Consider the following 15,088-nt stretch of genomic DNA (forward strand, 5'->3'; position numbering starts at 1 on the left):
GCTCCCCACTTGTTGGACTGTGTTTTAAACACTTGTTCAAAGTCTGTAATCCATGTTTCATCAATGGCGACAATTCAACATGAGAATTCTTGACCTTCACCGTCAAAGCGTTGTTTGAGCAAGGATGCGATTTCCAGGCATTTTTGCTTCTCTTCAGTAATCAAACAGTGTGGAACCCAACTTGCATCAATTTTTTTCTTCTTCAAATCATTTGTCAGAATACAGAATACTGATGTGGGGGAATTCCCGTGGCTTCAGAGTGTTTCTCACAAGTCGCACTGCGATCTTTTTCAAGAGCATCTGCCACAAACTCACACTTGGTTCATCAACTGATGTTTTTGTCCTTCCAGGTCTCTGAGTACTATCTATGCTCATACAACCACCACAAATATGAGTAATCCACCGTGAAACTGTACTATCATCCACTGTAAAATCACCAGAAAACACACTCAATGATCTGTGGATTTCTGTCAGGTTTTTGCCGCATAAAGTTTCAAGCTCGATGTATGACCTCTGGTCTACAACAATCACAGTTCCCGAGCTGTGCACAGTCGCGAGCTGGCTAAGGTATCGATGTGTTCTAGTTCTTTATCAATACCGACTTTTGAAGTTCCGAGCTGTGCAGCGTCAACTAGTGGGGTATTGAGTAACGACAGGAATTTGATTATTGGCTCGTTGTCAGCCGCCTGATGAGAATTGAGTGTCTACAATTCGATGAAAAACATTTATGAGCCTCCTTTCCACTGGCAACATATTTATCACAACTTATGTGTCACTTTGCCAGTTATTTCATCCCATGAGAGAGAGTGAACATACCTTCTCAGAGCTGACATGTATCTGGTAGCTGTCCGCAGAGCTGAAAAGCTCCGGGTTGACGAGGCACTCAACACGGTGGCCAGTCCAGCTCCCACAACTCGGCTGCACGTCACCGATCCGTGCGTCGTAGCCCATTGCCAGGAAGCATGGCCGGCTCACCTCCCACACGTCCAGTATCCTGTAGAGCAGACACTTGCATTTAACTTCTTGGAATATGGGTATAGCTTAAGAGGAGGGGACATTACCCAAACTATAATTACTACAATAAAAAGTCTTTACAGCCATAATTTTTAAGGCACAGATTAGAATGTTTACAGGTGCAAAAGGAGTTTTTCTATTTGGGGAGCAAAATAACTGATGATGGTCGAAGTAGAGAGGATATAAAATGTAGACTGGCAATGGCAAGGAAAGCGTTTCTGAGAAAGAGAAATTTGTTAACATCGAGTATAGATTTGTGTCAGGAAGTCGTTTCTGAAAGTATTTGTATGGAGTGTTGCCATGTATGGAAGTGAAACATGGACAATAAATAGTTTAGACAAGAAGAGAATAGAAGCTTTCAAAGTTTGGTGCTACAGAAGAATGTTGAAGATTAGGTGGGTAGATCACATAACTAATGAGGAGGTATTGAATAGGATTGGGGAGAAAAGAAGTTTGTGGCACAACTTGACTAGAAGAAGGGATCGGTTGGTAGGACATGTCTTGAGGCAACAAGGGATCAGAAATTTAGCTTTGGAGGGCAGCGTGGAGGGTAAAAATCATAGAGGGAGACGAAGAGATGAATACACTAAGCAGATTCAGAAGGATACAGGTTGCAGTAGGTACTGGAAGATGAAGGAGCTGGCACAGGATAGATTAGCATGGAGAGCTGCATCAAACCAGTCTCAAGACTGAAAACCACAACAACACAGGTGCAAAGATAAAAGAGCTATATTTTAATGAAAAATATTCTGAAAGACCCAGAATTAGTATTTTGCCACAAATATTTTTATTATTACTTATTTTAATATAAAATCATAACTGAAATTAGAGCTGAGCAAAATTTTAGTCTATGATCCTAGCCAAGCTACAAGATCACATAACTACAATCAGTAATGCATGTTTAAAATCCTGTGATCTATAATATTTCGAATTATGACAGTCAAAATTAATATTTTTTTTTCTATAATGCAATGCTATAAATAAGAATTTAACTAAACAAGACAAGGAAAAGATAGATTGCTACTTACTGTACAGATGGCACATGAAGTTGCAGATAGGCACAGCAAAAAGATACACATTAGCTTTCGGCCAAAGCCTTCGTCAGAAAAGGAAACCAACTCACATTCATTTGCATAAGCATGCACATCTCATGTCCACATGACCGCCATCCCTGGCAGCTCGTTTCGGAACACATTCTAGTCCACACTGCTGGTGATGGGACGGAAATGTGCTTGCTTATGTGAATGAATGTGACCGAGTTTCCTTTTCTAACAAAGGCTTTGGCTGAAAGCTAATAATGAGTAAGTGTCTTTTTGCTGTGCCTGTCTGAAATTTAACTTGTCATCTGTACGGTAAGTAGCAATCTATCTTCTCCTTTTACTGTTGACACTCCATCCTGGAGTTTCCATTGTTAGAATTTAACTAAAAGATATTTTCTTTTTGATTAAAATATAGAGTTACGCGATTTGAACAGCCCCTGAATATTTCACAGAATCAGCTCTTCTACCTTCTGTGGTTACTCAAACTTGGGGGGGGGATTAACAAAAATTCCACGTATTTCCAGGTAATTATTACAAATTTCCATGTGCATATATTTACTTCCTTCTCATATATCATATATAAAGAAATTAATATGTAATAGACCTCACCTAAATAGGGGTGGAACTTTTTAGCATAAAATTCTAGTGTTATGTGTACCTATCATTTATGGAAAAACAATACTATTATAGGATGTTTGCAGTGACATGTTTAAAAATAGCTGATAAAAGGTCACTCTAAACAAAACAACAACTATTAAACCAATAGAAATATCTTTAAAATTAAGCAGACTTCTAAAACATAATACAATTTTCTGTAAAAAAAAGAAAATGAATACTTCAAATGCTATTTGCAATCACAAGTAATGTGTACATACATAAAACGTATATTTTTAAATGTTATGCAGATCCCAACAATTTCTTGAAGCACTGAAGTTCTGACTCAAAACACGTAAACACACTGAATAGCCAAATAAACTGATACATCTGCCTAATATTGTGTAGGGCCCCTGCGAGCACGCAGAAGTGCTGAACATGACGTGGCATGGACTTTATTAATGTCTGAACTAGTGCTGAATGAAACTGACACAATGAGTCTTGCAAGGCTGTCCATAAATCCGTACGAGTATGAGGGGGTTGAGATCACTTCTGAACACCATGTTGCAAGGCATCCCAGGTATACTCAATAATGTCCACGTCTGGGGAATTTGGTGGGCAGCAGAAGTGTTTAAACTCAGAAGAGTGTTCCTGGAGCCACTCTGTGGCATTTCTGGATGTGTGGGGTGTCACATTGTCCTGCTGGAATTCCCCATGTCCGTCGGAATGCACAATGGGCATGAAAGGACGCAGGTGACCAGATACGATGTTTACATACTTGTTACCTGTCAGAGTCGTACCTGAACGTATCTGGGGTCCCATATCACTCCAACTGCACATGCCCCACACCATTACAGAGCCTCAAATAGCTTGAACTGTCTCATGTTGATATGCATGGTACACTGATGGATGACGTTGTCTCCATACCCGTACACGTCCATCCACTCAATACAATTTGGAACAAGACTTGTCTAGATCAACAGTCCAATGCCTGTGTTGGCAGGCCCAGGCAAGGCGTAAAGCTTGGTGTTGTGCAGTCATCATACTGACACTTGTTGGTGGCCCAGCATTGAAATCTGCAGCAATTTGTGGAAGGGTTGCACTTCTGTCATGTTGAACAAATCTCTTTAGTTATTGTCCCATCGCTTGTGCGCTAACTGTAACACCACGTTAAAACTCACTTAAATCTTGATAACCTCCCATTGAAGCAGCAGCAACAGATCTAACAACTGCACTACGCAATTGTTGTCTTATATAGGCGTTGCTGACCACAGTGCCATATTCTGCCTATTCACATCTCTCTGTATTTGAACATGTATGCCTATACCAGTTTCTTTGCGCTTTGGTGCATCTACATACAAAAATTACTCCATTATATTATGGCAGGGAGCTTCAGTAACCAGTTTCAAATTATTTTGGAATAAAAACAGGCTTGGTTGCGAAATTATTTAATTTGAATGACTCATTTCACTCTTTTGGAGCATCATCAGATTGTGTAAAAGTAGCTAGATATCTCTCTCTCTCTCTCTCTATTCGTTTAGTCGGTTCCGACTCTTCGTGACCCCATGAACCAAATCACGCCACTTTTTCCTGTCTTGCACTTTCTCCCGTAGACCTTCCAGGTTGGAACACATTGCTTCTGTGATGCCATCGATCCATCTCATCCTCTGACATCCTCTTCTTCTAGTTCCTTCAATCTTCCCCAGCATTAATGTTTTTTCCAGCGAGGCATGCCTTCGCATTGTGTGTCCAAAGTAGGTCAGCTTTTGTTTTAAGATTAGACCTTCCAGGGAGAAATCTGGTTTAATTTGCTCCAATATTGATCTGTTGGTTCTCTTTGCAGTCCATGGAACTCTAAGAAGTTTCCTCCAAAACCACAATTCGAAGGAGTCAATTCTTCGCCGTTCAGCCTTTCTAGATATACAACCCATTTAAAATTGAAAATAAATACAACAGTACCTGGATATGTAATCCACCCATCATAAAAACATATAAAATGCAAGGTGAACCTCGAATACACCAACTGACTCCATCACAGTAGTACAAAATAGCACCACGCTTAGAAAATAAAGGCGGTATGAGCCACAAGCAGTACAATGTCCGTTTGGTGTGCACACAAATACTACTGTCAACTCTTTCACTTCTGTGTCTTCATTCTATCTTTCTACGATGCTCCCTTCATCTGCATGTTGTTGTTCTGTGAGTTGATTATGATGATATAAATACCTTGCGTATGCGTTCTCGTCCTTCACTATTAATCAGCAGTTGCAATTTCAGACATTCTACAAAGGGCCACTTTCAAGGGAAATATGGGCGGTTTCGAATTCGATTGTGCATTTTTCATCCATCAAAACTTAAGGAACATATTCCTCCTAAATTTATAATTACTATGAACAAATTCCCTCAAGTCAGCACCTGAGGAACATGTACATAAAAAATAAAGCATCGACAATGTACAATGATTGATCTGTAAATTTTATTCTCAATCTTGTAATCTAAGGAAGTACTGACAACTGCCTACTCTTATTGATAAGAGGGTCGTGAATGCGTCTGCTGTCCTTCACGCTTACTAGGTTGTCAGGTAGGCGAAACGGTCCTGCATTTAAAAAATCTACCACGGTTCCAGTTGCATTATTGTGACAATGTTCAATCTTTACTTCTCAAATTATGTTTCTGCTAATATACAGATGAAACAGAATAACGGGAATGTCTGAAATGAGTAGTGGCAGCCATGGGCAGGTAGCAGCACTGCGGATTCGTGACAGGTAGCGAGTAAACAGTCCGCCATTTCAGTAATCGTGGATCAGTGAAATGGACAAGAGCATGCATTAGCTATAAAATGTTTTATAAAAACAGTGATACTTTGGTAGCAGCACAGAGGGAGTTTCGACGTTTTTATAATTTAGAACGTCATGATGCCGTTATGTTGAAACATGAGATAAAATGTTGGATTAATAACTTTGAAGAGATTGGATCTGCCCTGAAGAAGAAACCAACAAGATGACCAAGAAGTGTGCATTCTCCAGCGAACATTGATGTTGTACGAGAGTCTGTCTTACCAAATCCACAGCGTTCAATACGTAAGCAAGCAGCAGTGGTTGGAATGTCCCAGGAGAGTGTTCGCAGAATTCTTCATCTTGATTTAAAATTTGATCGATACAAACTACAGGTGGTGCAACAACTGAAGGGCAACAATTACTGGTTATGATTAGCATTCTGTCAACTAATGATACCAAAACTAGACAAAGACGATGAATTTTTAAACAAGTTGTGGATGTCAGATGAGGCACATTTTCATCTCACAGATTATGTGAATACATAGAACTACCATTACTGGGAAAACACAAATCCTAATTACATTCATGAGTGCCATTTACATGTTAGTAAAGTGACAGTATGGTGTGGTGTTTCATCAGATGGGATTACTGGACCGTATTTTTTCACAAATGAACAGGGAAACACAATAACTGTCACTGGCAATTGTTACATGGAGATGTTATGAACTTTCACTACAAATGCACTGACAAACTTTCCAAACGTTCAAGAACCCTGGTTTCAACAGGACGGAGCGATATCACACACTGCACAGTAATCAATGGCAAATGTGCGAGCATTGTTTGGCAACTGTGTGATCTCATGATCCAGTAACATTCCCTGGCCTCCTAGATCACCAGATTTATCCGTTTGTAATTTTTTTCTTGTGGGGCTACCTCCAGAGCAAAGTCTACACAACTCGACCAAGAACCCTGGACAAGTTAAAACAGAGAATTCGGGATGCAATTCACAGAATCCCAGCTGAGATGTTGCAACGATCAATTAGGAATCTCAACAGCAGATTTGTATACGTACAGGACGCCATCTAAAGGACATAACTTTAAAAAAATGATAAATGCCATCAATGTTTCGTAAATGGCAAAGTTGTAAGGTTTCAATTACTATGAATGCAATTTCTTTGCTTCATCACTTCTAGTTTTATTGGATTGTGGAAACAGTCCCATTTTTCTACGTCACCCTGTACCTATTATTGCTGAAGAGTAACAGTTACTGTGTACTGCAAGATCAGAACCTCGTTAACAACAGTGGTTTTGTACAGTGAGAGTTGGAGCTGGAGACCCAGAATGAATCATTTTGATGACATATAGGAGGTTTGCTCGCAATTTATTTTTTGATATGTAGAGCTTCACAATTCTCCGTTTTATTACTGTGGTCACGATATCACCTTTTTTTTCTCTCTTTTTTTTACTGATACTATTTTTTCAATTTTATTTTATATTTGTACTACAGGTGATCCCAAACAGTTCATTAAAACAGATTTCCAGTATTGGGTACAAGTAACACTAAGGATTAAACACATAGAAAATACAACTCTGACATCCTCAAGGACGTTCAGTTGTCAGTTCAGAGAAAGAAATAGGGACAGTATTGTGGGAAATAAACAGCATCAAAATCACCAAAACAAAAATTGCTGGAGCAGGAATAACAGAGGTAAAACTTTTAAAATGCAGCTAATGATGAGCATAATAAATTTTCTAAATCAGCATCAGGAGAAAGATAAGAACAAAGGAAGGGAAGAACAAACATTTTTGTTTCCTGTTGAGTAACTGAACTTGCATGGCGACAACTCTTATAAGAATAATTCATTAAAAATTATTCCACTCCACTGTTGCAGGAATTGCTTCACAACAAAAAGAGTCTTGGGTGTGAAATTATTTAATATCATTGACACATTTCACCCTTTTGTTGCATCATCAGATTGTGTAGAAGTAGTTGACTATGTAACCCATGTGTCATACAGCCATATAAAATGGAAAATAATATCCACTTACTGTTGCATCCATTCCATTTTATATGACTTTATGACAGATGGGTTACATATCCAGCTACTTTTACATAATCTGATGATGCCCCAGAAGGGTAAAACACGTCACTGATGTTATATTTATTTTTGTACGTAAGACTATTTTTATTCTGAAACAAGGAAAAGTTCTGTCTGCTGTAATATGGGTGGAGTGAGCTCTTATTGTGGGAGCCTCTGTACACCAGTATGTGTGCAACAGACAAACCTCACTGTGACCATCTCCACTAGTGTGCAGCCAAAACATTTTGCCCCTTTCAAACCTTCCCTTTTGGCTACCTTTAAGAACTAGGAGATGTGACCCCTGTTACGATATCACACCAGTTCGAATACAGAATTGTGAGTGGAAAGCAGTTGCGATATCGATATGCAGTACATTTAACACTGGGACTGACGAGGGAGCATGGTTATTTTCACACAGTTGATGCTCACCGGAAGTCGATAAACTCTGTTCCCTCACACTGGTCACTCGCTTACATGCCTAAACTTACCTCCTTTCCCTTTCATCTCTTATTTATGGGTAGAAGGCATTTAAAAAATGGGGAAACGAGAGAGAGAGAGAGAGAGAGAGAGAGAGAGAGTCTTTCCTAACTGTGTCTGCAGCTCACCTATGCACTGATACAGGTCCCTGTATGACAGAGATGCCGAGGTCCTTGGAAGGCACGAAGGGTGGGCCATCCAGCTCGAGGGTGCTGGCCGGCTGTGGCCACAGCAGGTGCAGTGCCGGGTGCGTCACCAGTGGCCGGATCGGCACTGTCCCAACGTGCGTCCGCAACAGGCTCTCGATGGCCTGCTGGGGCACACCATCAAACTTCAGGCTAGCAACACAAGTCTCCCATTCAACGATGGAGCAAGAGAGAGGGGGAAGAAAAAAAAAGGGGAGTGATTCGGAATCCAAACACACCAAGAAAGAATGTCAGACAAGGAATTAAAAGTAAATGACCAACTGTTGTGGCAGTTTAGCAAAGGCAAACAGCTTGGGTGTGATGTTGAGTGTCCTGTTTGGAGGAAACCAGCTACTCTGCATGAAGTGTCAAATATCAAGTAATTTTAATCAGAGTGTAGGTGGGAAAGAATGCAATGTTATTGTCATTCCAGAATGAGATTTTCACTCTGCAGCGTAGTGTGCGCTGATATGATATCAGCGCACACTCCGCTGCAGAGTGAAAATCTCATTCTAGAAACATCCCCCAGGCTGTGGCTAAGCCATGTCTCCGCAATATCCTTTCTTTCAGGAGGGCTAGTTCTGCAAGGTTTGCAGGAGAGCTTCTGTAAAGTTTGGAAGGTAGGAGGCGAGGTACTGGCAGAAGTAAAGGTGTGAGGACGGGGTGTGAGTCGTGCTTGGGTAGCTCAGTTGGTAGAGCACTTGTCCGCGAAAGGCAAAGGTCCCAAGTTCGAGTCTTGGTTCGGCACACAGTTTTAATCTGCCAGGAAGTTTCTTATTGTCATTATTTGTAACCTTATGCTATTAACGTAGCCTTGCATTCATAGTGTAGTGTTAAAAATAATGACACTAATATTGCATTCTTTCTCATCTACAGTCTGATTAACATTAGTCACCTGTCATCACATTGGCACCCTGTGGAATGAGCATACCATGTGCCTCAAACTGCCGAGTTGCCGCCAGCATATTGCCTTGGCTCAGTGTTGGTTCAGTCTGACTTGTGTGAAATGTAGATCAAGCGCACTGCATATTTGGATCACTAGGAACTTGTTGAGAGTCATGGACACTTGGTTACCAATATCCTGTATACTTTGCTATTGAGAAGTTTAAAGATGTTCTTTATTTGCACAAATGATTTCTATTCATTATAGACTAGTAGTCATAAGTTAACTTATGCCACTAGTTGCATTTTTTCGTAAGCCCATCTGCGATAATTGGTAGCCATCCTTATTGCTACTGTTCTGAGTATTCAGTATGTTGTACGAGGTTCATTACTCTGAAAAGCACAAAGCTAATGTTGATAAATAAAGATACATTAACAAAAAAAAATTCCCTGTAGTTTTGGTCACATATCATATGTAATTAAAGGTGATGAGAGCCAATGACCACTTCACTCCAAATGCACATCAGGCTCAAACTCTTAACAGGTATCTGATGCAACTGGGCCAATGTGAGGCGTACTATTGTGTACACATGGCATAGGAATCAGTACATCTGCCTAGTAAGCAGAAGAGCCAGATTCAAGTCCCGGTATGGCATAAGTTTTCAATCTGCCACACTGACGAACATCAATGCCCATTGACAGCTAACATCATTAATTCCTTTGTGTCTGACTTAACACAAGCACCGAAAAATAGTTGTTGCAACAAATGAAAGTTATTACTGCATTAATCTGAGATGCAATCATTTGCAAAGTAATATATAAAGAATAATAATCAGTTTTTCTCATAGTTAAGCATATTTCCACACAGACAGCATTATCACGAGTTGCGTAACACAGTACAGTGTTGTTAGTGTTTATTAATATTTGTGATCATTAAGGAACCTAACACCATAATATTCCAAAATAACATCTTTTGTGTTCATGGTAATCGTGCCTTTCACACATACACTAGCATATATGGATTCTGTTCAGTTGGCACTTTGTCTTTGCCACACGATATGTTTGCGATTTCAAAGTCATCACAGTCATTTACTAAATTAACTGTTACTCACTTTAGGAGTTGGCGACCTTTTTATTATGTAATGTAAATTCACTGAAACTAAATTCTGGCATTCAAAGTTATGGTGAACTACACAGAGATTTTAATTTATTGCCATTTTTTTATATTTCAATTGTTGTTGTACATAGTAACAAACACTCAAGTGATAGCAATCAGGTTGTGACTATTTATATTCTATTGGTAAGCATTGGTCTTCGGATATGATGCCTCATTTCCACTAACACCAAAACACTAGGTGCACATGTCACAATAAAACTTTATATATACCATACAGTATAGGTATAACACGACATCTCAAACCATTCTATTCTCTTCTTTCTGGTTTTCCCATTGCCCATTGTCATCACTTCCATACAGTGCTGTGTTACAGAAGCACATTCTCTATATTTCTTTCTCAAGTTAGGCCTAAGTTTGATACCAGTACACTTCTTATGGCCAGAAATACTGTCTTTATCTGTGCTGGTCTGCTCTTAATGTCCTCCTTTCTACCTCTTTCGTGTGTTATTTTGATACAGTGATAGAATATTCATTACCTTTGTCTTTCTTCAGTTTACCCTCAAAGGCTTATTCTGAATGTGCTACACTGTTCATTCCAATCAACAGGCCCTCCAATTCTTCCACACTTTCCCTCACAATAGCAATGCTGTTGTCAGCAGATTTTATTATCGACATCCTCTCATCCTGTATTTCAATCCTACTCTCAAACCTTTCATTTATTTCTGTAATCACGTATTCAACATATAAGTGAACAGTAGGGAAGAAAGACAGCATCCCTCTCTTAAATCCTTTTTAATCTGAGCACTTCATTCCTCGTCTTCCATTCTCATTTTCCCCCCTCTAGTGTCTTAAACATATTGTATATCAAGACTTTCCCTACAGCTTATTCCTGTTTTCCTGAGAACTTTTAACATGTTGCACCATCTCAATGCCAAGTTCTTTCGCCACGTCAACAAATCCTCTGAAAGTGTCACAATTTTTCTTAAGTCTTGCTTCTGTTGTCAACTGTGACATAATAACTACCCCTCTGGAGTCTTTAGTTTTCCTGAAACCAAACTGCTGGTCATCTAACAGATCCTCAATTTTCTTTTTCCTTTTTTTTAAAGATATTATTATTGTCATCAACTTTAACACGAGTTGTTAAGCTGATTGTGTGACAGGTCACACACTTATCTGCCCTCGCTATCTTCAGGACTGCATGGAAAATACTTTCCCAAGTCTCCAGTCTCCTAGATTCTGCACACTGTTTTAACAATTGTGTAGTTACTACTTCTCCCCACAATTTTGGAAATTTCTAAGACATAACTGCAAGTCTCCTGAAGCTCTCTTAAACTCTGACTCTAATAGTGCATCCCCTACACTTTCTATCCCAACTCTCATTTTTTCCTCAATTACATCATCCTACAAGTCCTTCCCATCTTAGAGGCCTTTAAATGTACTTTTTCCTCCTATCCACTCTCTCCTCTGGATTTAAAAGTGGAATTTCCATTGTGTCCTAGCTTTTAATTTAACCGAAGGCTGTTTTAAGTTTTCTATATACTGCATCAGTCCTTCCAATAACCACTTCTCTTTCAATTTCTTCACTTTTTCCTGCAGCCATTTTGCCTTGGCTTTCCTGCACTTCCTACTTACTTAATTCCTACGTGATTTATATACTGACAATACTAGAAAAGGATGGATTTCTACACCAACCCCCTTTTTTTTACGTTTGATGCTGAGGTGTTATTCCAGAATGTGGAGAGTTTCAGCAATTCTGTTCATGTGTAAGGGGGAATTTAAATAAGACTGGGGTGACAGTGAGAATTTGGATCGAGGAAGGAGGCATGCCAGGGCAATCCGTGCAGTTGTGTGAACTGCTGTGCCCAGATGGCTTAGTGGCTAATGCATCTGCCCGGTAAACAGGAGACTCGAGCTCAAATCCTGGCCTTGGTACAAATTTTCCCTCACCACTTCATTCTATATACGTAAAATCAAATCTGTATGACAACAGTAAAGCTTCTAAAATTCTGTCATTTCATCAGATAGCTATTCACCATAAAGCTGACACACTGAGCTACAGACAGGTACAACAAAAGACTGTTACACATTTAGCTTTCCGCCAAAGTCTTCTTCAGAAAAAGAAAGAGTAACACACACCATTCATTTATACAACAAGCAAGCACACATCACGCACACATGAGCACCACCATCTCCGGCAGCTCGGTATGGAACGCATTCTGATATGGGCTGCCAGAGATGGTGGTTGTGTGTGTGAGGTGTGCTTGCTCGTGTGAATGAATTAATGAATATATGTGCATGTGTTTCCTTTTCTAAAGAAGGCTTTGGCTGAAAGCTAAATGTGAACCAGTCTTTTTGTTGTGTGTCTACAACACGACTTGTCATCTTACCGGTAAGTAGCAATCAATCCTTTCCCTTACATTGTTGATATTCCAACTTGGAGTTTCCATTGTTTGACTATTGTTTTTCCCTGAACATTTTTGTACTTTTTAACTAATTCAACTCTGGGTTCTTGTTTAAACACTGTATATTGTATTAACAAAATGGACCACTTTTTTAGACTTGTTTCACAAAATTTATTATTGCTGTATGACATAGATTTCAGGTTGTAAACCTAATTTCTAGTACATTACTAATCCCAAAGATGAAAACCAATCAAAGATAAACATGGCGACTTCACTATCTATCGCATCTCGACTTAAATTGTAAAAGGTATCTCTGTACTTCCTTCTTCCATCGAACAGTTGAAGTATTTCTTCTGTCGTTACCTTCCTTGTACCTATATGTTTCTATCCAACAAGAAATTACTTCCATTTTTACATATGCTGATTTCTGTTCAACATAATGTCTATTCTGGTTTCACTGTCTCAGTATCTACAGCCTTGGAGGAATCTCATCACTCATCAGTACTTCAGTATCACAATTCTTTCCACACTGTTCTGCACCTGGGTACACTTTACGCTCCAATATCCGGTTTCCAAATTTCAAATGGAGTATTATATAATCCAGGTTTCTCCACGTCTCTGGGCTTTACCCAATTATACCACCTTCTCTTCCGATTTTTGAACAGTGAGTCACTGTCAATAGCTGAAATTTATTGCAGAACTCAATTAGTCTTTCTCCTTTCCACTATCAGGCCTATATTCTTCTGTGACTTTTTCTTCTATGCTTTCCTCCAACTCGGTATTCCAATCCCCCATTATTATCTGATTACTATGTCCTTGTAAATACTTAATTACCCACTGAATATCCTCATATACTTTTTATACCTCTTCATCTTCTGCTTGCAATGTAGGCATAGATCTCAAATGTGTTGTTGCTGTTGATTCTGATGAGAACAACCCTATCACTGAACTATTCACAGTAACTCTCTCTGCTCTACTTTCTTATTCATAATGAATCCTACGGTCATTATATCATTTTCTGCTGCTCTTGCTACCTGACCAGAAATCCTAATCTTCTTTTCATTTCACTTCACAATTGTGTGGATCGAGCCTTTGCATTTTGCTTTTCAGATTTTCTAGCTTTAATATCACATTCAAACTTTTTAAGTCCCATACTCTGACTCTTACAATGTTATCCTATCATCAGTTCTTCAATCTTTTTTGCACGTTTGCATTCCCATGGGCAGTCTCCTACCAGAGATTTGAATGAGAGACTCTCTGCAATGTTTTGCAGATGGTGAATTGTTACAATACTTTTCCAATTACAGGCTATATGTCAAATCAATCAATCAAATCAAAATTTAATTATCACATAACATGTGTCATACAATTAAAGATTGTGACATAGGTGACATGTCAATTCTAAAACTACATACAGACTAATAAGCTTAATCTAAAGTTACAATAAATATGTTCTTGCTTCTTCAGACAGGTATTATTTTGGGGGAGAAGGGGAGGGGGGAGAAAGAAAGGTGTAATCTACGTCCCATGGATACACATTATGTGTCTTTCATGCAGTGGCTTCCACTGCCTCTCTGCATCTGCATGCCATTGATAATTACAAGTTACATAACATCTTTTTCGGGTTAAATGAAAGTCTTATTAAGACCAAACACATTTCACTTTATTCTACAGCATCTTCAGTGATCACTTAACAATATGTTTTTTTTTCTCTTACTGTTTTTTTGCTAAGGTCACAACCAGTTCACAAGCTTTAACTTACTACTATGAACTGCGGCATACAAATGGTTGATGATCTCAGCAAAACAAATTATAAGACAGACAGAGAGACAGAGAGAGAGAGAGAGAGAGAGAGAGAGAGAGAGAGACCAATGAAGCTACTCCAGAATAAAGCGAAATGCATTTGGTTTTAATACGTCTTTCATTACAGTTGCAGATGATGGAATTTAGCCCAACAACTTCTGTATCTGCAACTGCGGAAAAAAATAGAATAAAATAAAATAATTACAACATGCCGTTGATAGTTTTGCCTTTTAGGGGCAGTTTCCCACCTTATGGGCAAGGGCTTACCCAGAAGTTCTGCCCAGTCCTCTGCATTCCTTGACAAGGCCATTGGCAGAATGAGGGTTATCCACTGTACCAGAATTCTTCAGCTGGTATAGCTGATGTGTGGTGTGCATTCATCCCCATTATCTGAAGTGACCCTGATTTCAACAAGATGTGGCTCCTGCAAGACGGAGCTCAACCCCCATCAAAGCAGAAGTGTGTTTGATGTTCTGGAGGAGCACTTTGGGGACCGCATTCTGTCTCTGGGGTACCCAGAGGCCATTGGCATGGGCCTCGATTGGCTGCCACATTCTCCGGATCTGAACACATGGAACTCCTTTTTGTAGGGTTATATTAAAGACAAGGTGTACAGCAATAGCCCCAAAACCATTGCTGAGCTGAAAATGGCCATTCAGGAGGTCATCGACAGCACCGATGTTCCGACACTTCATCGGGTCATGCAGAATTTTGCT

The 15,088-nt window shown here is 39.4% G+C and overlaps 1 protein-coding gene across 2 annotated transcripts in view; it reads right to left on the minus strand.

Annotated features, from left to right (window-relative positions):
* Positions 1-15,088, minus strand: part of LOC124550870 — a 163,834-nt gene that overhangs the window by 105,194 nt on the left and 43,552 nt on the right. The window contains exons 8-9 of one of the 2 annotated variants that reach the window (XM_047125618.1): positions 8,112-8,293; positions 817-994 (exon numbers count right to left, since the gene is read on the minus strand). In XM_047125618.1, the coding sequence (XP_046981574.1) occupies positions 817-994; positions 8,112-8,293 (360 nt within the window). Of the gene's footprint in view, positions 1-816; positions 995-8,111; positions 8,297-15,088 lie in introns of both variants that reach the window. The other variant, XM_047125617.1, reaches the window with a different exon arrangement.

This window comes from Schistocerca americana, chromosome 9 (genome assembly GCF_021461395.2).
Source record: "Schistocerca americana isolate TAMUIC-IGC-003095 chromosome 9, iqSchAmer2.1, whole genome shotgun sequence".
In the NCBI taxonomy this organism is placed as follows: domain Eukaryota; kingdom Metazoa; phylum Arthropoda; class Insecta; order Orthoptera; family Acrididae; genus Schistocerca; species Schistocerca americana.